At 41.1% G+C, this 25,640-nt stretch overlaps 2 protein-coding genes across 2 annotated transcripts; one reads left to right on the top strand and one right to left on the bottom strand.

Moving 5' to 3' along the window:
• Positions 1-2,985: 2,985 nt before the first annotated feature.
• oaz2a (ornithine decarboxylase antizyme 2a) lies at positions 2,986-14,485 on the top strand. Its single transcript, XM_062390109.1, is given in 6 exon segments — positions 2,986-3,188; positions 9,815-9,881; positions 9,883-9,963; positions 11,643-11,815; positions 12,981-13,066; positions 13,746-14,485. Coding segments are annotated over 6 exon segments (648 nt in total). The 5' UTR covers positions 2,986-3,078; the 3' UTR covers positions 13,877-14,485.
• A 5,618-nt stretch (positions 14,486-20,103) lies between these two features.
• On the bottom strand, positions 20,104-25,225 carry psma4 (proteasome 20S subunit alpha 4). Its single transcript, XM_062390544.1, has 9 exons — positions 25,158-25,225; positions 24,189-24,216; positions 23,456-23,498; positions 23,156-23,318; positions 22,824-22,901; positions 22,174-22,262; positions 21,654-21,784; positions 20,525-20,648; positions 20,104-20,373 (listed from the first exon to the last, which is right to left on the bottom strand). Exons 2-9 carry the CDS (start codon positions 24,189-24,191, stop codon positions 20,225-20,227), a joined length of 780 nt encoding a protein of 259 aa, XP_062246528.1. The 5' UTR covers positions 24,192-24,216; positions 25,158-25,225; the 3' UTR covers positions 20,104-20,224.
• Positions 25,226-25,640: the final 415 nt, after the last annotated feature.

Below are 25,640 nucleotides of genomic sequence, written 5' to 3'. Positions count from 1 at the left end.
CACGGTATTGAGGTTTCACTGATTAATGAGCTCCACCGATCTCGAGTTTGGTCTGTGCTACAAGAATGAACATGTGAACAAACAGTAATGTGAGGAGATATATCTGAAGATGCAGCCAGCCCCAAGGAGGCGATCGGGATCGTTTGGCATCACAAATGGGAAGTTGTCATGTGACCTCAAAAAACCCGTCATCAGGCACAATTTGCCATTTATTACAACGAATATGACGGAGTTTATTGCAAACGTCTGATTTGGTCAAATAAATTTTTGTATACCAACGTTCAAAGGTCAGCTTCACTGTGACATCATACAGACTTTATCTGCCGTTTATTCATCAGCTATTACTCAAGGTGATGTTGTGAGCATATATCCTGCTCCTCAACTGGTTGGTGCACAAATTATAACCATGAGGCGATAATTCTAGTCATGTATTACGTTTAGAAACAATACAGCATCTAAAGCATGGTAGATTCCTCTGTCTAATTTCCATGAAGATGACATGAGTAATAGGCTTATTATTTGAGAGATGTATAATGAGTTGAGAGGAACTCCAGAGAAAGATAATGAGACTATGAATGTGGCTAACATACTATTTAACCTACCATAATGCAGTCTGGACAGTGCTGGTGTCAGTTACAGGACTCCCCCCGTGGATTTCAGTCATCATTACACCATGGAGGTGCTGTTCCGTGGCGGCTGGCAGGTTGCACTGACCCCCACGTCCCCTGCTTACCCAGGCAGGCTGGACCGTCAACATCATTGGTGTGATGTGCCAAGATCAAGTGGCTTGCCTGCTATCTTGTTACTAATTTGATAATCTGCTGAGCACATGGGCCCTTTTCCATTCCTCCTTACATAACTGTACCAATGTTCAGATTCAAGAGTCTGGGTCAAAAGGTGAGTACAGCGTGGAAAAGGTTGGGAGCTTCAGAGGCAGAACAGGGCTTGGTGTTTGTTTCCTGGAGGTGAATTCAGTTTGTTTTTACATCTTTGACTAGTTCACTTTGATCTGGCTGTTTTTCTGACTTAGCCAGTGAGGGAAGGGTGTCTGAAATCCAGTCACCTACAGGGCCCTGACTTCTCAAAAACGAATCACAGCCACTCCGTCCTCGGTGTTGTTTGCTGTGGCATTATCTTTCTTTTTTGTATTTTTGTCTTGATTCTGAAAGTGACAGCGGTACAAGAATGTTGAGGCAGGAAAATGAGAAAATGAAAAAGAGAAAGAGGATTGACTGCAATATCTCATGTTCAGCCCAGAACATGTACCAAGTTTGACTGGTTTGCAAGTTTGTCTTCTGTAGCGGTATGTTTTACTGTGATACAATAACTGAGTACCTCTGAGTCTCTTACTTTTGGGTTGTAATAGGTCTCTTAACCAACTTAACCAACCAGACATTGTTTTAAACTTCCCATTAAGGAGTGTGCTCAGCGCGCAACAGTGTTCTGTCATTTTGCTGAGGGCTGACTGTCTCAGAGAAAGAGAGAGAGAGAGAGAGAGAGGGGAAGGATAAAAGTATAAAACGATGTCTGGTTATCTCGCTGCTAACACACCCAGTTCATCTATATCAGTAACTCCTCTAACATAAATCCATGCAGACACACTGTGCTACAGTGAGCACACTGCTCCTACGTGTCAGGTTGGGTATATTCGCCTCCAGCTGTTTCCAAAAGTTGATCATTCCCTCTGATGAGGATCTATATCTTTCATAAAGATGCTCATGAGAGGAGGTAACGGGATTTTGTGGGTCTCTGAAGACCCTTGTCTTCCTGAGAGACTCTAACAATTCAAAGGAATTGATTGGTCAGTGGGCGGAGCTTTTGTACTGACAAAAACTGAACCAGCTATAGAGCAGGTCAGCCGTTCAGCATATGTAACCATGGTTATAAACCCCAATAAGAAGTGAACAAGCTCCGTTTGACCGGAAACCCTGAACCAACCCTGAAGTTGCCCTGATAAGAACAAACCCGCCTACATAGTACACTGCAGCAAATATATAGTAAGAATAAACAGACAAGCATGTCCTTAAGTAAAAGTGCAACATTAAATTTTCTAGTAGACTAAAAGTAAGTACTGAAATAAATCGTAGAACAGATACATGGAAAATGTGTTATTGAAACATAATCATCAACCAACTAACTGTGTTAAAGAAGCCGTGCATTTAATGTATTTTAATATATATATGTTTATGTCTGCTGTCTTTTTTGAGTCACTTTATTTGCCAGTGCACATAACATATAGAATGTGTAAACAATCCGCCATGATAAACAATGCAGTCCAATATCACAAGTCGAGATCAGTCAAATACACATTTGAATCAAATTGAAATAAAAACAGTCAAAAAAAAATGAAAGCAAACAAGTTAAATAAATGATCAAATCAGAAGTACATAAAATATCCAAATATAATATAACAATAAAAGTCACGGTTATTTTTCTTCAACTTTATTTAAAAACTGCTAAAGAAACGGTGCAGTTAAATATACAGATATGGAGATGAATAAATATTAGTTAGAAAAAAATACAGTACATAATACATTGATTCAGAAAATGATGTATGATATATATATACACTTGTCAAAAATGGTTTGCCATTCTGCTTTTATGGATGGGAAACTTACCAAACACAATCATTAGGTTTACACTGAAGTCAATGTTTTAATTCTCATCTTTAAATGCGTTACAACATCTATACACTCAAATGTAACACTAAGAAGAGATTGACACAATAAATCATCACCTGGGTAAAGTCCAAAAAGTCAGTGCATGGATCCAATAAATGTCAAAGACTCTGCTTCATCTTTGCAACGTTTGTATTCACTCTCTAAAAGTTTGGGAAGATATTAAAAAGGAATGTTCATTTTGTCGCACTGAACCAGAATATATGACATTCAGGTTATCTAATATACATCTCTGCGTGTGACGTATTTACCCATGATGCCCGGCTGCAGCTATAAAGCTCCTGCCTCGCTCCGCCGCAGTGTGACTCTCCCGCTCCTCCGTGTCGCGCTCAGGCCTCGCTCCCCGACAAACAGCCTCTTCAGACGCGTTCACTGTGACGGGTTTGTTGTGAAGTGACGGATGGTGAACTTCCCCGTGGACTCTCTGATGAACTGTAGCTGCTGTGCTTATCAGACACGACATAAAGAGCCGAGTTTCCTCGAAGCTATCATGCTGAACACCGAGGAAAGGTAGGAGCTGCTTCTCTTCTGGAAACCTCCCGCACACTGCTAGTTAGTTCCGCTGGTTAGTTAGCCCACCTCGGCGTTAGTTAGTGTCCTCCCGGTCCGTGTGCTCCTGCTGGTGGGAGCCCAGTTAAATGAAGCGCCGGGCTGGGGAACAGTGTCCGAGTCTCTAGTAGGAAGCTCGTAGCAGGAAGACAGCCGAGAAAAGCGAGCGGCTGTAAACACACCGACTGGGACAACATGTTCGGAGACATGTCAATGCGAAAACACGGTCCCTGTTGTGATCGTGTCTTCGTGCTGTGGCGAGACAAGGAGCTAAACGTTGTTATGAACTGATGCAACAGGCACAGGTTGGACCATCTCCAAAGAGTAAGAGGATCTGCTCGCACATGTGATCACAACAAACTTTAAAATGACAGGAACCACAGCCTGGTATAGTGGTGTCCTGTGTTTTTCACACGTTGGATCAGAGCCGGCCCTAGTCTTTATGGGGGCCCTAAGCACGATTCGATTTTGGGAGCCCCCAACAGCCGTTGTGCACCCAATATTATTGATCATTGTCAATGCTTGATCATTCACACACTGTATTGTGAATGTTATGTGTTGTAGCTGTGCTGCTTATACCATAGCCAGCCTCTATGCTTCTATGGTTATAATCTTAATAAGAGTGCAAAGACTGACACACACGACTTCTGTCAGGCAGTTGGCGAAAAAGAAATGGTGTTGATCTTAATCAGCAAATCAGCCTGTTATTACTTTCATTGTTCAAGCAAAAAATTAGACATAAGAATGTCCCTATTTAATAAAGATCGAATGGCTTTGCTTGAAGGCGGTGTTTTGTTTGGGTTGTTGCAGCTATAATGAATCCAGAATGACCTTAAACACAGGGAATCAGTGACAGCAGTGAACTGGTGGAGGAGGCATTTGAATAATAGTGACAGAAAGCAGATGTGAGGAGAAGGAGGAGGCAGGCTTTCGTGTTAAGTGCACAACCAACGTGCTTCAATTAATCCATAACCCAGGATATTGTCTGTACTTTACCCAGTTACAGATGCTCCTTAAATGCATCGCCTGAAGCTATCAGCAGGTGCTGCTAAGCTGCTTCACCCAGTAGCACACAGCTTCCACAGAGCTCAAGGCTAAGACGGACACTACCCTCACTGATCACTTTGATACGAGGGGGAGTTGTGGCCTAGCCTATTTCGCAAGATCCATGAATTAGTCTCTGGGAAATCAGCAAATATGTTGCATGACACCCCGTCTCGCAATGTCATGGAAAGTGTAAAACAATTCTTGGATCCACACGGAATATATAACGGGTTCTCCCCTGACACAAAGTCCTTCCACAAAGTTTCATGGTAATTCATTCAGTTGTTTTTGTGAACTAACAAATGGACATGGGCGGAGGTAGTGATAGGACTGAGTGATTGAATGATAATACTATAATTATCGTAATATATTTTTCCCTAATAGCAATATTACAAACGTGTGATATACTTTTATATAATGCTAAATGTATTGAGCAAGCATTATTACTTAAGATCAATATATGATAATAGTCAAATTTAGTTTTTGACCTACTTGACCTGCAGATGGATATTTTGAAGAGCAGCAGCATAGTTTAAACTGTGCCATGCTGTGTCTTGTTTGACGGTCTCTGCACACAAACAGGTAGAAGTCTTGTTTTGGTTTCTGCGAGTTTGTCATCTGACAGGTCGAGAGGAGATAACAGGAGAGGGAGAGATCCATTGATGCATTGAGCCGGAGCAGTGACTATATTAGCTCTCTGACTTGTTATGGTCCTGTCAGCTGAAGGCATCAACTGGCCTACATCAGCCTGGTTGCATAAGCCCCTCCTGTGCTGGTCCACTTCTCAAGCATCAGTGGAATCTGTTTGTGTGTGTGTGTCCATGTCTCTGTGTGTGTATGTTTGAGTGTGAGAGAGAGAGATAGTGTTGGTATGTGTTCAGTCTGTAACGTGGATTATCTATCCCAGGCTACTAGACAGTAACTACAGTGGCCGTAAAGTGACTGTCAGACTGATCTTGTCAGTGATGGCTGTGGTCGCCTGAAGTTTCTTTGTCGGAACACTGGTGAATATTCCCAGAACTAAAAACAAAAACAAAACCAGTTTCAGCAGGCATCTGGAATCTTCCGCTGTTTAAGTTGATGGCAGGCAATGCTGTAATACAGTCTGTTAGCATGCACAAACAAGTGATTGGTGAGTAACACACAAGCTTGAATGAATGATTGCTCAAGAAACACTTTGAACAATTAAGAGGCTCTTCAGATACAGACATGATCCATTTCGAGCTGCAGGTGCTTTTCTTTTCATTTTCAGTTCATCTGTTGATTTTTTTTTCTCTATTTAATGATTCTCCAGTTTGAGCTTCTGTGTACTTAGTCTTGTTAATACAATTACATGAAATAAATCAAGAGTTTAATTGGTCATCTTAATTTGGTGTTTCTGCCCTGGTCCCATTGTCAGCACATTTTTCCTGCCAGTGTGTGGCTTCTGTTTTCCTATTCGATGTTTACTTTGGCTACACATGCTCGCTCATATGCATGCTCATAATGATTAATCATGAACCAACACACAATCAATCCTGCAGTTTGGGTCTAGCCAACCTGTCAGAGGCACACCCATGAACAATGATTGTCGCCACAGGCATGAGAACAGCATTTTTTATTATCGCAATGCCTCAATTACATAAAGATATATAATAACACAATTAACTAAGAGCAATGTTATTTTTGTCAGCTGTATGGCTTTATTCAATAGTACTCCACCCTGTTGGATTTTTTTTTGCCATTTCCTCTAAATAAGATCTAGACTATAATTCCCATGAGTACTCAGTACTTATAAATACTATTAAGAAAGTTAATATCCTTAAAGATACTAACAGACACTTTAATAAGCACAGCAAAAATCACAGTTTACTTTTCATATTTTTGAGTGAAATGCAAAATCAGTCAATTTTGCTTTCTGGCCTAGCTTAATCTAAAGCAGTGTGGCTTTAGGAGTAGCAGCATCTCATCAATATGGGTTGATTGCTATGACATTTTGTTCCAACATTTACCTAGATGAACCCCAGTGACAATTGTAGTCCTGCATAAAAAGGTGTAGTGCTGCAACAGGAGCTTTTTTATTTTCCTACATAGTTTTCTAGTTGTGTGGTATAGTGTGGTTGTTTTTGACATGGTCAGTGTATTAGATCGGCAGTGTCCAGAGGTCAGGGACAGGGACGTGTCCATCCGCACTCAGGTTTCAGAGCACGTGTGCCTTTCCTGTTTCTGTCTCAGCATCTTTTCCGAAATGCTGCTCAGCCAAACTTCCAGAGGACGGGGGAGGGCCGGGGACTCGCCTGTTTATTTTCCTGCATGCAGCAACTTGTTTATGTCTCCAGACTAAATCTTTTTTATTACACTTTTTTCTTTTGGAGCCAATTGGCTGGTTTGCGGTGACAACCAGGTCTGCAGTTGAATGCAGACCTGGCTGGTAATTAGACTGTTGGAAATTGGTTTGGTGTGTTTTGGTTTCGTCGGAGGACCTGTCAGAATGCTTCCTGTTTTGGTTGAATCATGTGAGTCTTGGCTCTCAGCCAAAGTCTGCCTCAGCAGAGTCGGACAAAACTGGCCGTTCACCCCCTCAAACAATTCACCTGAATACCTTCTCAAAACAATTTGCAGCCCAGGAAAAAAAACTTCTGTTTTTAGGTGACCTCCGAACTGTTTGGGGGGGGCTTAAGGCTGTGGCTCACCAGCTGGAGTGGCATCATGGGACAAGAGGGTTAGGCAGGTTGCTTTCAGTGTAGCTGAAATGTCAGAGGACATGAGTGTTACCTTTCAAAACAAGCTGGTATTTCCATCAAGGGCAGGCTCCTCTGTCTCTGAAAGGGAAGATGGAAAAAGAGAAGCTGGTCTTGACATCTTGGCAAGACTCTTCTTCCATCTGTCTCCCACCCCTCATTGCCATCGCTTTCAGTTTTGTTTCTGTGGTGTAAGAGAAGTGTAACCAGTTGTTCAGAGAGTTTAATGGTGCAATGCCAACATGCACCTCATGACAAACTGTACTGTCTTCAGAGGTGGTTCTGTAGCAGCATCTGCTGGCTTCTGTTTGTTATTTATCAGTTTTGTTAAATTATTTTAACAACATCAGCAGTAGAATGTAAATTGATATATTTACATTACGGTTGTAACTAATTTATATTTTTGTAATCGATTAATCTGTTTGTTATAGTTATTACTATTAATAATAATCATTGTTTAGTCTATAATGTGTCCTTTAAGTTTTCGAGAACCTAAGCTGACGCTTGATGTTGCTTGTTTAGTCCAACCAACAGCTGTAGATGGAAATGTTTTACGAACTCTTCTGTGTTTTTCAAACAGCAGTTACTGGTTATTTTGCAGTTTAAGATTTGACATGAAGAACAAATGATAAAGTATCAAATCTGGTGTATTTTTTTAGAGGAGATGTGACAAATGTTTACTACATATGATAAAATTAGCTCACCATTTCTCTTCAAATAGTTACAATGCTAATGTGAGGACAGGAAATTTGTCTTTTACTTTTAGGGATCCAACTGATGAGCACTTTTTAAATCAATGATGAATCTTCCAATAACTTGGGTTCATTTATCAGAGTTCAAAGTTTGGTCCATAAAACTTTAGAAAACAAATAAGAAAAAAGCCCATCTTGACATCCCAGCAGATGAGGCGATGTTATCATCAGATGAGGTGATGTTTAGTACAAGAATTAGTTCAAACTGAGAAATATAAAATTTATTATGAAGCAAGACCAAGAAAAGCAGCACGTTCTCACTTTTTGAAATCTTGAGGTATCAACAGTTGAACCTTTTTTGCTTTAAAATATTTAAAACTCTTGATTATCAGACTAGTTGCCAATATTCTTTTTGATTGGTTTATCAACTCGTTGTTACAGCTCCCATTACTGCACAGGTATGGGTCACCAAATTAAAAGACTAAGCTGAGGAGTAGTCAGTGTTTTGTTTCACTTTAAAATGCATCAGTTCACATGTCTCTGCGCAGTAAGGAACAGAGAATGTAGAGACAGGGACAGGTTGTGTGCGTTTGCTGTTCTGACGGGATCAGCTAGGACCCAATGACCTTTTGTTTCCCTTTGCTCACAGTCTTGGCTCGTAGCGATGCTGATCAGGTCGCCCAAGCTACCGATCCTATTGGCAGGGGAAGATGAGCACACGGTCTTCTCCCTCTCACAGAAACTTGTAGTTACTTGTACCTGTTGTTCTCTGGAGTATGACTCAGAATATGTCAGGTGTTTGGTCATTAACATTTTTGCCTCTGTTCAAGCCATTTCAGACAGGAGAATGTGGCAAAGTGTCAGGATTCGTTAAAGGAACAGTAGTATCTCCAGAGGCAAAAAATGATCCAGGCAGAGGAGGGTATTTTCTCATCAATAGAACAAAGTCTGTCAAAATGTCCATGCCTGTGTCAGCAGCCTGTCTGGCAGCATCAGCCGGCCACCATCATGTCATGATACTCGACTGTAACTCAAACCGGCTGAAGATGCGTGTTCCTAAAAGCCCTGCGAGCTATTTGCAGAGGTGTTTACAGATCATGTGCTAGTTTATGATCTGCTCCTGACACCACATGCATAACCCGCCAGGAACTCTGTGAACGCAGGTTATAAATCATTGGCTTTAATTTAGTCTGTGTTTTATAATATGACCACACAAGCCTCTGAAGGCTTTTTGGGTTAGTCAGTGGCCTAAAACATGGTTGAAGATGTTTTCATTGCTGTTTGTTTGTTAGTTTATCTGTCTACTCAAAACTACCAAACCAAAAATTGAGGAGGGCTGAGGTTTGAAGCAAGGACGAACCCCGTTCAATTTTGGAGTCGATCTTTACAATACATAGGTTTTGTTTCCCCGACAAAATATACTGATGTATTCTTGAAGTCTCAATAAACCATTAGAGCATGTATTAGACATTTGCAAAGGTTGGTTAAAAAACAAAATTAGAAGGCTCTTATCTCCACGGTGACCCAATAGTCTCCTTAAATTCAATCAAGCTGTACCATACTTCACAGGCTCATAAATATAATCCCTTACTTACATGTGACAGATTTTTTATCATTCCCTTGAAAATATGCTAAAAATAAAAAAAAAGTCCTTATCTACATATCTCACAATGGCCATACTCATTGTGAGAGACACAGTGCTTGAGCAGAGACAATAACTAAATGTTAGTTTTCCGTAAGTGCTTGTTCATTTGTCACTGTAAACTTGTGATGCCAGTTTTTTTATACTTAAATGTTCCTCTGATGTTGTGTTTGGTCTTTATTTGCCTTTCCATGTACAATGAACTCCAGAAGTCTGGATGTAAAAGGTTCTTTTTGACAGATTTGTGTGATTTGTCAAATGTGTATTTTAATGTTGTGTTTGATGAACAGTGTTATCACCGCTGTTACCATTTCATTGCAGAGCCCTGGCTGTGTTGTTGAGATGATGTTTATTTTTAAGATTATTGGAATGCTGTGTATGGAACAGTTAGGATGTAGTTTCTCTTCAGGATGCAGTTCCAGGACAGACGATGAGATTCAGTGACACAAATATCTGAGTCACTAACCGCTTCCATCTTTTCCCCTGCAGTTCCTGGTTAGCGGGGTCTCGGTTACCCAGCTCACACCCTCAGGCTCCGGGGCCTCTGTGGTGCTCCTGATGCCCCTCACCCACAACTAAAGATCCCGGGTGGGCGAGGGACTGTAAGGGATCACTGTCTCGGCGTGCTACTACACAAGGTGACCGTCTTGACATCACACACAGACAGAATATATATTTATACAAACACACACACACACACACACACACACACACTGGCCAGGCTATCCATTTACACGTAATTTAAAGAGTTTTATAATCTAAATTATTTCTTCAGATCGCTGAATTTAGGCTATTCATTCATTAATGTTATGAATGAAAAATCCTTTCAATGGGTTGTGATGGAGTCGGCGCAGGTTGTTCTTTTTGGCTCTGAGCGTTGTAGGTAACAATTGTGTTAAGTGTTTCATCCCTCAGGGGCCCCTCTGACTCACAGCAGAACACCTTGCTGATGAGTTGTCCTCATTCTGCAAAGGAGCTTTTTTTAAAAGCTTAAAAATCATTTAATCCGACTCCCCTCATCATCTGTACCTGCAGTGGATTTCACATACAAGTTCTTTCATTCACTGTCTCCTCAAACATTATTATAAATATTAATCTATACTCATTTTAGTATTTCCTAACATCTACACTTAGACTGTTGTGTTCTGCTCCTGTGTGTATGTCTGTGTGTCCGGGTCTGTCTGTCAAAATGTACTCCAGACATGTGACTGACTGTCCCTGAGGGATTAGAGATTTAGGATCAGACAGATCAGTCACAACTGTCATATTACTTCTCATCTGTTCTCAGCGTGCTGAACACTCTCTAACGTTATTGCTGGTTTATCAGATCTGTGAGGACAAACTCTTCCATTAATGACATGCAACACATTCCGAGAGTATTCAGACCCTTTATTTTTCATAATTTGTTATGTTGCAACCCTATATGCTCAAATTAAACAATACAAATAATGTTCCTCCCACAAGTTAAGTCCAAGGACAGCCACAAGGGAGAACATGTTTGGGCATAAACTTCCAAGTGTGATGATAAGTTAGCTTCTGGTGGTAACATCTGATGTAGACAGTTGTTAAACGGGCCTATTACCTTTTCCTAATAGAGGTAAATGAAAGCCCTGGTGACTAGCACAGGAAATAAATATGTGATAAAGTAGCCAACTGAAATTCAATCAAATATTCATTACAAAGTAGATACTGAGATATCACATTGACATTAATATTCAGACACTGATATCTTTTCTATACCACTTGAAATGTAGCTTGGATGCCTCCTGTTTCTCCTGATCATCCTCGAGATGAGTCCACTTGTGGAATTGCAATATAATGTGCAATATGCTCATAGAGATCTAGTAGAGACAGATATTTTGGCAGCAATCTCCCCAATTATCCAATATTTCTGCAGAGAGTAAAAAGATTAGACCAAATTAACAGGCTTCATATTACATTTGACCACCAACACTCGTGGCTAAGAATCATGTGCCAAAAATACTACAACTGCAAATCTGCAACTGAGCAAGTTGAAAAAGCAGAAGTGTTGAGTTAAAGCTCTGATTAGGCAAAGTGCCAGCTCTGCCTGCTGCAGACATGACACTCTTCATGATAATCTAACCTAACCACTTCCTCTTCTCATGTTTCACTTCACTGTTATGTTTATACTAAGTATATTATTGTTTTGATCTAGAACATCACTTTAAAACGAGCCCCCTGACTTGAACGTCTGAAGGGGTACGGGCCTGTCAAAAGTTTGGGAGCCACTGTTCTAGAAGACATCATGTCTGTGTTCTGAGTTTTGACTAAATGCGTCCTCCCCGTGTGAATGCAGGATGAGAAGCTGACAGTGACACAGAGAGCTACGGTGAGTGGGAACCCCTCTCTTCTCCACTTCCACTACCAGCTGAGTGAGCGCCACTCGGCCTCCTGGGATACAGCTCTATCTGAGGACAGCCTTTTCCTGGAGATTCCTGCCGGGCTGCTGGCCGAGGGGAGCAAGGAGGGGTAAGGAAGCGTTGAGATATAAAGGCTCGCTTAAACACTCATCCTATATAATATATTGGGGTATTGTGTGGCAGGAGCTATGGATTCTATGGATGTTTTGATATTTATTTGTATTTCATTGTGCATGCATGCTCGCCCTCGTCCCTGTTGTGCACCTTTTTTATGTTACGTCTTGTGTGTGCCCAAAAGGTTAGACTTATTTAAATACGTGTCTCCTGAACTTTACATTTACAGTTATTTGCCTAGCCCAACCCTGACACAAGTAAATAGTGCACACATGTAACATGGACTTTTTGTGTCAACAGCAGTTGAGCCACAAAGTTTACAATTGTTACAAAGAAATTAAGGGGAAGGAAATTAATAGGGAAGGGAGTTCAAAGATCAGATCTGTTCAAAGTGACCAATCGACGGATGGAGGGGGGGGGGGGGGCACCAAAGTCTAAAAATGTAACTTGTCGGATGGTGTTGAGCTGATGTTAGAGCTTAGGGAAGTTCCCTCTCATCTCAGGAGTTTGCATGCGGAGCAGAAAGGCTTGCTCGTGAGTACTGTCCACTTGTATCACATACCCAGGTGTGGTTTTTGTGGGGGAAAGTCTTGGGATTGAATAAATGCCACCGACTTGATACTTAAGAGTGAGATTTCTTTGTGTAGTAATCCTTAATGATGATGCTGCACCTCTAGTTTCATCTTAGCTTGACTGCAGGTCAGGATGAGCTTCACAGAAATCAACTGTTCCTTAGGATGAGAAACTGTTTGCCAACAGTATCAGGAATTAATAAGATTGTAACAACTCCGTCATGTCCACAAGAGCAATTTAATGGAAATCAGCACCATGTGGGTCGAATGTTAATCAATGACTATTATCTGGTATTTAAAAGCTACCATTGTGCCACCATGTCATTAAGCTGCTAATAGGTTTATTTTTCATGGACTGGTTTTATTGTGTGGCAGTAATCGATGTCAGGACAGGGTAACCTTGCCTGCTGTCATCACAGAGCCAGTCCGACGAGCAGCCGGCTCCACAGCTGCCACTGCGTTATTATGTAAAGTTGCAATGTTATGTAAAGAGGACACACAAAAAACTTTGTGTGCGTCAGTTCCAGCCTCACTCCCCCCTTGCTCACCGACTGACTCTGTCTCTCTCTGTGTTCCTGTCGTCCTCAGGCTAACTGCCCTGCTCGAGTTTGCGGAAGAGAAGCTCAAAGTTAACTATGTGTTCCTGTGGTTCCATAAAAACAGAGAGGATCGATGTAAGAGCTCCTGGTCTTTTAAAATACAATTTCTTTTTTAAGGCAGGGTTTGCTTCTCACTGACCTCTTTTCATAACACTTTAATCCTCAGTTAATAACTCTGTATCTTGTTGTTTGATCAAGTTTTACCCTAAATGTGAAGTAAAAAGGGTCCTCTAGTATAGTATCTAGTATCTACTGATATAGTCAAGTAATAAAATCACCATCATCATTAAACAAACAAGATACGACTTGTTGTTGAGCAGAGTTTGTAACCCTTAAAAAAATATACAGTCTTACCCTTGTGGCTCTTTGACCTTATTGTACCTATTACGCATTATTTGAAAGCTCCTGATAATTTCTGTACAAAGCATTATAGGATTCTCTATTTTGAGACAATAAGAAAGTCTGTTGTCTTAAATGATCCAGCATTGTTACAGAAAGTGGGAGAATCAAATCTTGGATCTGCACCTAATTTTAAAGTTTTTTTTCCATGACCCATATTCCATCCATCTGCAGAGTTTCCTGGAAATCTGTTCAGTAGTGGGTTTTTTGTAATCTTGTTCACAATCAAAGAAATAAAGCAGGACCAGAGTGGAATGCAATCAAATTCATCGTGCCAGAGTCTTTTTCATTTTTTTTCCTCTGTATGTAATCCTTGTCAAACCACTGAAGACTTGTTTTCTTGTTTCCTCATCAGTGTCCGTCATCAAGACCTTCCACTACATGGGCTTTGAGATAGTGAAGCCGGGCAACCCCATGGTACCAGCCCGGCCCGATCTGGCCTTCATGGTTTACTCTCTGGAGAACAGCAGCTCCGATGAGGAGTGACCTGACACCTCCATCGCCGCCCCCCCCCCCCCCCCCCCCCCCCCCACAAAAAAAAAAGAATCATGCCCCTCTAACCCTTCGCTTGCTTGAACAATCAACAATCAACCACCTCAGCTCTCTTGCTCTGACACAAACCCAGCCCTCCACCTCAGAGATCCGTCATCGCTCACTGGGAGGTTTCTCCCTTTTCCTTTACAGACTTGTGATTTAAGGGGGTGTTGAGGAGAAGTATGATTTCCATGTGACGCCCACGCCCTCGCCTCCTCTTTGTCCCTTTCCCTGAGGATAACTGCAGGAATGGTGAAGGTTGAACTAAGTTGTCACATGCACTGTGGGATTTGGGTTTTTCTTTTTTTGTGCTTGGTGGTTCCTTTGTTGGCCACATTATTTGTTTGTGCTGCCACTGACAAGACAAAGAACTGTTAGAAATTCAGGAGGAGGTGGTGTTTTACATTAAAATTCAGCATATCTCTCATCTGACAGCTTTCTACCTTTTTATAAGATAAGACTTTGGTTTGTCTTTGCGTGCTATATATCATGCAAACTGTATTAGACGGGGTAAAGGGAGGGAATTGAGGGTTGGATAATAAAATGTTTAGCATTATAATATAGATGGGTGAATGCCTGATCTGTTACAATTAACATTGAAGCACATGTTAACTTTTCTTTACCCTTAAATATGTCAAGACGTCATTCCAGCACTTGTCGCGCACTTGTTTTATTTTTTCAATTTTTTTCAATTTTTTTCATCTGTCCAAAACCATCTCGCCACAAATGTGGAAATAACACTGCAAATCTCTCCAGGTGTGTTGAAGCCAAGATGCAGTTTGTGTGCGTGTGTGTGTGTGTTGAATGTTGCAACATGTGGTAAGGAGGACAGCCTTGCTGTTGTTTCACTTTCACACACAGAAACGCTTTCAGGTTAAATCTTCTCACACACATTAAGCTGAATAATTGTTGATGTGAGACTTTCACGTTAAAGCTCCACTTGCTGTTATTTTTCAGTTTAAATGTGCACATAATGTTTATATCTAGTGAAGCTGTAGCCCCGGGTTTGTCTTCTGTCTACGGTCGAGTCACAGAGCTGAAATAGAATCTTTCAAAAACCAATTTTTCCATAGATCTTTACCCCAATGTTCTGATATTAAACAGATGAAGACAATAGTCTGAATAGTAAACGGCACTTTCTGATTATAAATATACTAAGACACATGGAGTATTCTTAGCCGCATTATTTAGACATGTTTGTAAACATGATTGAAATAATACCTTATCCAGAAAAAGCTCATTGGTTCACATATTAACAAAATGATCTGGAAATCACTCATGCTATTAATTGTGCTACGTTTTCATGATGTCAAACAGTTTTTTATCTCTGTGACATGACTAATGATGACCATGTGGTTGTTTCAGCTTCATTCAGCCCTGTAGACAGGCTCAGTAGTGACTACCGATGGAAAGCTGGAAAGCTTTTTGTGCCTGAAAAAGAGGAGAGTGCAATGTTATGGTTTTTTACTCCGGAGTCTTATTGAGGAATGTGTTTATCTATTTTTCTTAACCCCATGCAGGTTCACATCCAGGCTGTGGGAGGAAATAAGCTCATCGTAGATCACAACCAGAGCACTTCAGGTGATTGAACGTATATGCAATTAGACTTAAAACGCATGGTTTATTTTTACTTTGTTTATCTTTGTGGCTTTTATTAGACGGAACAAAATGCCAAAGACTCCATTCTTTCTGCAGTAGGTTTTAAATCCTCTTGCTTTTAAATTGATTTGAAACCTAGTGTGGTATGTAAAGCAATATTGACCTACATTCCCCATGCCAGCCATACTTCACACGTCAGAAACATGACGGATGTGTTCATGTTGGAGTGAGGGCCTCACTTTACTTAACTTCTTCTGCATGTTTTTACTTCATACCAGTCTTCATTGCTACTGATCGAGTCCTGACAATAAGCTGTTAGGAAATGTTAATATTAGAACTTTCTCAGAGGTCTATTTTTATGTATGTATATTTCCCGAATGTTTATTGTGATAGTTAGGGGTTTATTTTTGTTTTCAGTGATTAGTTAGCAGCCGCTCAATGACAATCCACTCTTGTGTACGCTGGAAATGTTGTCTTGGGGGGGGGGGGAGAAAACAATAAAAGTTGTTATGTATGTTGTGTTCGTTCTTGTCCCTCTTTAAAGGTTAAACATTTAGTTTTACCGTGTGACGCATGTTTTCTTGCCTTGAGGCTGAGAGGAGATGAAGAACAGGCTTTGGGACATTGTGATCCTGGGAAACGAGATGTGGCTAGAAACCGAAACCAAACGTTAAAATACCTACAATTAGAAGGGCACTCAACACTCCCTGCTCTCATCCTACCTCAAATACTACATACGGGGTAACTTGGAAAGGATCTGTGTCTGAACCTTGTCAACTCACTACTGGAATCCCTCAAGGTTCTGACCTGGGTGTCCTCCTTTTCTCTCTGTGCACTAACTCGGTGGGGCGTTGTGGCCTAGTTGGTAGAGTGGTGGTTCTGCAACAAGAAGGTTGCCGGGTCAAATCCCACTCTTCCCCATCTGCATGCCGAAGTGTCCTTGGCAAGATATTGAACCCCTAAAACGGCCCCTCATAAATTTTGAGTGTAATAATTGTAAGGCGCTTTGGACAAAGGCGTCAGCCAAATGACATGTAATGTAACTCTCTCAGCTCTGTCATTCACTCACATGGCTTTTCCTAACACAGCTATGCAGATGTCACCCAATTCATTTAGTAATAGTAATAGCCCACAACAACCCGCTCGTGTAGATACATGCTGCACAACATCAGGAAAGACGTCTGCTTCTCACTCAGAAGGTGGCGCAGGTTCATGTCCAGGCTCTCGTCATCTCACGCCTAGACTACTGCAACACTCTCCTGGCTGGTCTTCCTTCGACCTCTGCAGCTCTTCCACAATGCAGCAGCTCGACTGGTCTTCAACCTACCTAAATTCACTCACACTAGACGGCTCCTCAGCTCCCTTCACTGGTTACCAGTGGTCGTCTGCCTCAAGTCATTAGTACTTGCGTAGCGTGCTGCGAGATGTGAGATGTGTCAACCAAATTCCATGGAATTTGGTTGACACATTTTTGCAAAATCTTGCTGACAAATACACAAACTCAGATGAAAACATCAGATGTTATACAAGTAGAACTGTGTGGCAGCCAAACTAACTCTGGTTTAAATCAGCACCAGGTTAGAAGCAGTAACCATGACTTTGATTTGAAGAAACGAAACAAGGTTTTTTCTTGTCAGGAACAGTAGTTTTGGGAACCGTTGTTTCTTTCGACTGCTGACTCAGGTGTTAATCTCTGCCCAGCTCAGTTCGCAGCATATTAACAGCTCACTGCTGGCCTCCAGCCAGACACTGCAACAAGCTCCACAGTCGGTTGATCTACACGTCTATTTTCAGTGCCTGGACAACCATGGACTCAGCTGTGCTATATGAACCTCTTAAATGCAGAACCAGCCTGATTATTGAGAAGACAGAAGAAAACAATGGCCACACTAATAGAAAATTCAACGAATACATGATGCAGAATACAGACGACTGACACTATAAACACTCACTGTGTTTTCTTACACACAAAAAAGTATAGTTCTCACCAAATCTCACTGTGTATATCTACCAATTTGGCATGTCGCTGCATCAACAAGGACTCACTCAATAACAATACTGCTCCACCGAGCTCCACTCAAGGAAATGTTTTACTTGATATAATGAAACATAACATATACAACATAATATGGTGTCATCTAATAACAAAGTTTTCTTTATATAACAATTGTATTTTGGTGTTTTCTATCTTTTTTTCTATTTTAGGCATTCTTACCCTTTTTATGGTTTTGTGTTTCTTCCAATGTTCTTTTTCTGTGCTTTTGGTGCCATGATCTTATTGTTATAATTAATAATAATGACAATAATAAAACAGATACAGTTGGATATAAATGTATCCAGAAAGTAAGAACAATTTAAGACAGATATGAAATCTAGTGGTATCACATCACAAGTGAATTAAGGAGTAAAATCTGTTTACCTATAAAAACTAAATCTACAGAAATGTGTGAATACAGGATTTAAGTTTCAAAAGCCCGAACAGAAGGAGTCAGTTCAACAACTGCCCCATCGGCCTTTGAGCAGCTACAAGGCAGAATCCAGCAGATTCTGGGAAGGTGTTCGAAATGTATTGATCCTATTAGTTCTCACTTCAGTTAAAGCAAATTATCGGCATAACTAAGGGGCCCTACTGCTGCCTGGGGCATCTTGTATTTCCGCTGGCCCCCTACAGGCAGCACTTGTGTCACAGCAGTGGATTGAAAGTATAAAGTCAGGCACTCAAGCTGTGTCACTAATCCCCCCGGGACTAAAAGACAAGAGGCAGATAGTCCCCTGGCCTTAATCTTATGCTGACTTTACATAAACACACCTCAGGATGAGGCTGATAAGCAGTTACCACATCAGCCGCACTCAGCAGCATGCCGCTTCTCAGAAAACTGCCTATAAATGACCTCGCATCTCTGTTCTGAGTGAGTGGTGAGGAGAGTTCAAAAAAGTTAATCCTCTCTGAAGAGACGCTGTTACACTGAAGCATGAACATGCTCCAAAGAAAATCTACACTGCTCTCTGGTTCGACTCTGTCTTCATGTGCTCACACTGTAGCTAGAGCTTCACAAACAACCATGATGTCCATTTAGCTGTTGCTATCAAGGCTTTTGAAATCATTACTTTAATTATATTAAAAACTGGTTTTACAAAGATCTAATTGAAAAAATGTATTCACAGTGATAAAAAACAACAATAAATAAATAAAAGCACTCCTAAGAATCACCTTAAGGAATTTTCCCTGCACAAAAATGTGGATTCATACTTTGCAAAATCCATCAGCTGATAAAGACCATGTGACAGGACTAGAGACGGCTCTTACGGAGCAACATCACTAATTTCCAGTCATGTATGTGTCCACTTCATTCATCCAGTCCAAGATTTTCACCCACTTTTATCTCTGTTTTTGGTCTCTTCCAGGTCCCGAGTGAGATATCTGACTCATGAGCTTGTTGATGCACCATATATGAATAAAATCATTCCTTCACCATTTGTCCACATCATTTGACAGTGTATTATAAAATGACTGATTGTATCTGCTTTAGAGGTTCAGTTTGTAGGATTTTGTGACATCTCGTGGTGCAGTTGCATTCTGCAGCTGAATGCCCCTCAACTCACCCTCCCATTCAAATCATGAAAAATAATCTGTGGTAGCTTCAGTTTTCATTAAATTCAAAAGCTGTTTAGTTTGTCTAGTTTGGCCTACTGTAAATAACATGGCAGCCTCCGTAGAGAGGACCCGCTCCTGATGTAAATATAAAGTATTTAAATATAAGGGGCTCATTCTAGGGTAAAGAAAAAACAAAAAATTTGACAATTTAGATGAAACACATCACCACAATTATTTATATTTAACTTCTGACAATAGATCCTGTTCACCTAAATCTTACACATTAATGTTATTAGCATATAAGGACCAAAACGTGCAGTTACATTACTGAGTTCAGGAGGAGCTCCGAGGAAAACACCTGATGCACAGTTTAAACTTCCTGTTTCACAGTGAAGACTGGAAAACACCCAGCACTCACACTTAAAATGAACATATTTATCCTTGTGTATTCATGGCTTCGTATTTCATAACAGTTTCAAGTATGCATTACACAATTCATGCAGAATACATAATGACCATCTGCTCTGTGCTACACTCACTCAGCTCTAATCTCATATTGATTTTAACTCTTAATCTGCAAAAAACTGCATTGTTTTTAATGGAGATTTTCTTTGCTCAGCAGTGTCTGCCAGTGCAGTTTTATATGTGACAAATTGAGTATTTATAATTAAGCTTTTCTAATCTTAGCGACCACTCAGAGCACTTCACATAATGCTTCACACTCACCGTTATACAGCGCTTCTATATGCAGCGCTTTTTCCATCACAAATCAGGACTGGATGTACCGGGGATCAAACACCGACCAACTCCTGAGCCCCAGCTAAACCTATTTGAGTTGTAAATAGTTTTAGATTGAAAATAAATGAGTAATAATAATAACTTGTAATTTTAAGTAAAGAAGCTACAATATAGAACATGTGTCATGTAGTTATAAGTGAAGAAATAAAAAGAATAAATATTTTTATTTAAAAGAAGCCAAAAGTCATTTCTTATTTTTCTATTTTATTTTTATAAACAAAACATGCCGACACATCTGAAAACCTTTTTTTACAGACACAAGCTCACATTTATTCTCTCACAAAAATGTTTAGTGCGGACGGGCTTCACTACTTTTCTTTCTGCTCCTTCTCTTTCTTGTCTTTCTCAGCTTTGGCCTCCTCCACCTCGTGCTTCTTGATCAGCTCGTCCACCTCCTTCAGCTTCAAGACCTTGATGCAGGTCTTGCCATTTTCGCGGGTCAGGGTGGCGATCTCCACTGAAACAACACACACACACTGTCAGGAATCTGTCTATGGGGCCATTTGTGGCCGTTACATGACAGAAAACCTTGAAAATTAGATGTGATCGTGATATAAACTTCCAAGGACCAAACAAACAACTGTCTATCTAACAACCCAGATCTGCACCTTTCTCTGCAGACAGCTTGCTGACATCCATAGATTTATTGAGGACTTTGATGGCGAGGGCGAGTGCTGAGGAGAGAGTCATCTCTCCCTCCTTGTAGTCCTGCTTCAGCATGGAGACGGCCGCCTGGGAGTGAGCAGAGATAACAAAGAGTCAAAATCTACCAAAAGGAAAAAATATCATGGTAGAAGATCTGAAGGAAAAGGTTTGGACATTGGTTTACATCAGTGAAGACTGAATTTAACCCTCAGCTCTTCTTTTCTGGACTCGTCTCTGTCTGACAAACCTCGTACCAACTCCAGAGCATCTCACTGTGTGGAATACAACACTCACACTGTCGGGAGCTGGTGTGTGTTACCTCACCAGAGACACAGAGGTCAAACATGCCTGTACTCATCTTGCTGTAAGGCCTCGTGGACAAAGGGGTTTACACAAGGCTCTGAAGGGACTCTGCTACCCACAATGCTTTGCGTGCAGCCCTGTGGAAACCCACCGAGATTATCAGAAGCCACCATGAATCAGGACTTACACAATTAGCACTAAATAGGCCACAGCATGTTTGTTTATTGAGAGCCCAGTCTTTGTTATGGCCAGTGTGTTTAGAGATTCAGTGCAGCTCTGCCCCCTGGTGTCAAGCTATGGAGTATCAGCCTTCATGTGTGAACACATCTGGTATTTTTCTACAATCTGTAAATCTAAATATTCAGACTTCCTGTCCACAGCTCCTGGCCTCCTTCATGTTTCAACCGTTTTTACCTCCACCAACAGGTTATGTTTTCATAATGGATTTCCAAGAAGCTTGGTAGACAGATGTGATATGAGTCAGGATAGAACCCATTAAGTTTTGATATGGATACAGATCATAGGGCGGGTCCAGGAGCTTCTTTCGTTAAACTTTGCGAGATGGGGCATTTTTTGACATTAACCCCAATTTCCCGGGGAATAATTGATTTGGAGCAAGTCAAATTCAAGCATATTTAGGGAGCTGATATCCATGAGTGTGTGAAATTTGGTGCAACTTGATTGAAGTTAAGGGGATTGTTGGGCTTTGTCGTGTTGTGCGCTCCAGTGAGTGCCATTCTTATTGATTTTTCTGAACACAAGCTTTACACACAACCCAGTGAGACTCACGGCGCTGTTGTTTCCAATGCAGGTGGCTTTCCAGCCTCCGTAGTTTCCACTTGGGTCGCTCTGGTAGAGCTGGAAGCCGTAATGTTTGTCCCAGCTCATGTAGAGCAGCGAGACTCCAAACGGACGCTTTCCTGAGAGAACATGCACACAAACACAACGTGAGCTGTTCCTAGTTTTGATTTCTGGAGCTTCACAGAAATTCATATGACAATATTTTCATATAACAGCAGTCACCAAGCATGTTTACATAATTTAAATGGGCTGTTTTAGATGCAGCATAGAGTTCAATTACAAAACTCCACAGTTATTCATAATCAAACAGTAATGGGACTTTGATTCAAACAGTTAAAACTAATTACTAATGGTTTATATTTTGAATCAGGTGCGAAGTGAAAAACTAAAAAACGTCAGGACTCAGAGAGACGACAAATGGCTCCTGATGTTTGAGTTGCAGTGGTTACTACACATAAGGCTCAGACTGACTGGGAGCCTGCTTTAACTGTGTGCTGCTGCTGCCTACCTCCAAACTGGGTGTAGGCCTGTTTGATGTCACATAAAGCTGTGACCAGCTGCTCGCAGGGGATTGGCTCCTGGTACTGCAGCAGGTACCTGAAACATACACATATCATGATATTACAATATTCGTCTTATGTCCTTCTGGAGGACAGTTTAGATTCAAAATGCTTTACTGGGTTTGTCTCTGCAGACAACAACACAACGACCTTGCGATGAAATCCCCTTGAAGGTTCAGCGTGTAGGATCTAGAGGTGATGTTGCAGCTTAATACCCTTCCCCTCACCCTCCCCTTCCAAATGGTTGGTTAGTTTTCTGTCATGTTCGGATACGGCCCGACAGAAAAACGAGACCCGGGCTGCTCTCTGATGTGTCGTTCTGTAGCAGGATGACACAGCGGAGCCGGAGGAGCAGAGGGCCTCACCTCGTCACTTCTCCTGTGTGTTTTCCTGATCAAATGTGGCTGGTCAAGTCAAGACACAGTAGATACAAATTTTGTCCTGGTGAAATATCGTGTAACGTAGTGTGTGACCCCCCCCCCCCCACACACACACACACAGGTCAGTCACTCAAGCAGTATGAACTCCCAACGACTGCAAGACTCCCAACAGCGAGTCGTGTACTGGGAACATGGTTAATACTTGAGTCAGAGCTCACCTCTGAGCTATAAGCCTCAGCTCGTTGGTCAGTACATTGGCATCTGATGTGATTCCCGCCACACTGCACGCCATGTCTCTGTCAGGTAATTGAAAGATGTTGGATCAGAGCACAGACATTGACTTTTATGTGATAAGCTGATCTAACCATTTAGTCAAAAGCTGATGTAAGGAGCTATACAAATAGGTCACTATTCATTTAGTAATGCAAGTTTGTATTAGCCATAAATACCTAACTGCATCCTTTAACAGAACTGTTAACTATAAATATTTGAACACTGCTAACTAATGACACTAAAACACAACCGTAAGAGGCGAGAAAAAGTCCCTCACTCATTCAGCTTGTAGATTTTCTCTGACAAAAACACATCGTCCAACAGCTTGTGGATGTTCCTCCTCTCAGCGGCCAGCAACACGCCATCGTTGGCTAAAATTCCCAGGCAGCTGCCAGCGTGGCCGATGGCTTCCATGGCGTACTCAACCTGGTACAAGCGCCCTGCAGGGGACACACAGTGCGATCAGGGTGAGGACACAGGGACAGGAAGCAATGGCAGGCGAGAAATTCAAGAACCAGGACACACTTCTTTTAAGAAGTAGGGGGAAATAAAATAAAAGTAAAATGACATGTTTTACCTTCAGGTGAGAAGATGGTGGTTCTGGAATCATATCGACGAGACTACAGAGACGGAATCGAGAAGAAAGTAAATCGGGACTTATTTAATACAGACTAATGAACTTTGAGTAATCAAGATCCAAGATACAAGGGTCAAATAAATCTGCTTCTCCAACAGATGGCATAGAAATTCAACAAAATCATTTGGCCTCATTTGGTAAGGGCTTCTCAGCTTTGAGGCAAATTTCCCTGAGGCCGTTTTTCCTTTTCTTTTTGCTCAAATAGGACGCATTATTGGAAGTTCAATAGAAGATGATCAGATGTGGTTTGATTGACATCATAGCTCGAGGGAAACATGAGTGTATTTTTTGCATGGTACAGTATGTGTTAAGAGATAGTAAATGTGAGATCAGTTTGACATCTGTCACAATGAGATGGAGAAGGGATAAAACTGCAGTCTAGAGCCAAAACATAGTGGTGTTCACACAAAACCCACTCAACTGATTTCCATTATAATTTTTGAAGAGGTTGGGTATAAACCAGGGAAATACACATTCAATTTGGTGCAGATCTGCATCAGGGGCGGATTTGTTTCAGCATTGTGAGATATGCAGTTTTTTCAAAATGTTGCCCATCGGTGAAACAAATCCGGCACAGGACTGCGATTCATGAGCGTGTGCCATTCAGTGCAGATCCAATTAAAAATCTTGATCTAGTGACTTTAAATCTGGTCTAACTGCTGAGTGAACTCACCATTCTTGAAGGCTGCAGTCAAACTCAACTGTTGCAAAAAACAAACAAAAATAGATCATTTTTATTGTCGTCATGAGGACAATAAATGTAAACAAGTACATTTACCCAAATACTGTGCGGAAATACGCTCTTAATTCATTTGTATGTGACTTCACATTGTCTAGAACCATATTTGAGAGGGAAATTTGAAAAGCTGAATATAGCATTTACATAATTTATTTGCTGATTGACAGAATATTAATCAGCAAGTAGTGAAATAATTCATTGCCGGACTCTAAGGCAAAACAAACCCGCTTGTTACTTAATTTTCTTTAGAGTGATTTAGAGTCAATGTATCAACAACTACAGTCATCATCAGGTACCACTAGCTTTAAAACTTTATAACTAACTCTAAAGTTTTAAAACTTAAATCAATCTGACCCAACAGTGCTGAACCATTTAACACAGTTTGAAGAGTGTTGTCACATTATCACATTAGTTTGAACAAGATCTACATGATATCCTGCCTATTTCTACAATGTGATGTGTTAATCATTACGTCGGTCAAATATATTCAAATACTTGTATTATAAACAGTTTAAAGTATTTCATTGTGATTATTTAGGATTATTAATCATTTGTGCAATACTAGCGAAGCCTGCAGATCAGCTGGTTGAGTCAGTGAAAGTGAAAGAGACTAAATTAGGACTTGATAAGGTCCAACACACAACTACACACTGAGGTTAGCATCTGCTTATCTACCTATTATAATGAGAATGATGATTATCATTATGATTATGATCATGATTATTATTATTACCGTCTTGTTTGTGTTTACATCGATTTAGAGACTCGTGATATAATTCAACACAAAAAGCGGGCTTTAGCCTCTACACATGAAGCTAAAAGAGTCTTTAAGTGAACACACTACACTGGAAACAACAAGAACTCCTCCACATTAAATGACACACTGACAAAATGTTTACTCACCGCTTTAAATGCGTTCTGTAGGGCGCCTTCTGATGACGTCACAAACGCGCAAGAGGCGTAGACGATTTTATTGTGCGACTCAAAAGTTGAAAAAGCTTTATTGAACACTTTATGAACACAACGGAGCATCTTTCCACCTTCCCGCTGATGGACAGTGGTGGGAGGTAACGAAATACAAATACTTCTTTCCTGTACTTAAGTAGATTTTTCACATATCTGTACTTTACTTGAGTATTTATTTTCCTGACGACTTTTTACTTTTACTCGCTACATTTGAACACAGATATCTGTACTTTATACTTCTTACATTCTCAAAACTGTCTCGTTACTTGAGCAGCGGAGGTTGGCGCAACGTGCGCCTGTACGCGCGGCGCACCTCTCTCTCTCTCTCGCTCACTCGCGTGCCCGCTGCCTCGGGAGATGTGCAGGTCCGGCGGCGTGAGGGGGGGGGGGGGGGGGGCGCAAGACCCCCCTCCCCAGGTT

This window comes from Platichthys flesus, chromosome 6 (assembly GCF_949316205.1).
Source record: "Platichthys flesus chromosome 6, fPlaFle2.1, whole genome shotgun sequence".
NCBI classification, from domain to species: Eukaryota; Metazoa; Chordata; class Actinopteri; order Pleuronectiformes; family Pleuronectidae; genus Platichthys; species Platichthys flesus.
The sequence above is the reverse complement of the archived record's forward strand: the minus strand, read 5'-3'. Positions and strand labels throughout refer to the sequence as shown.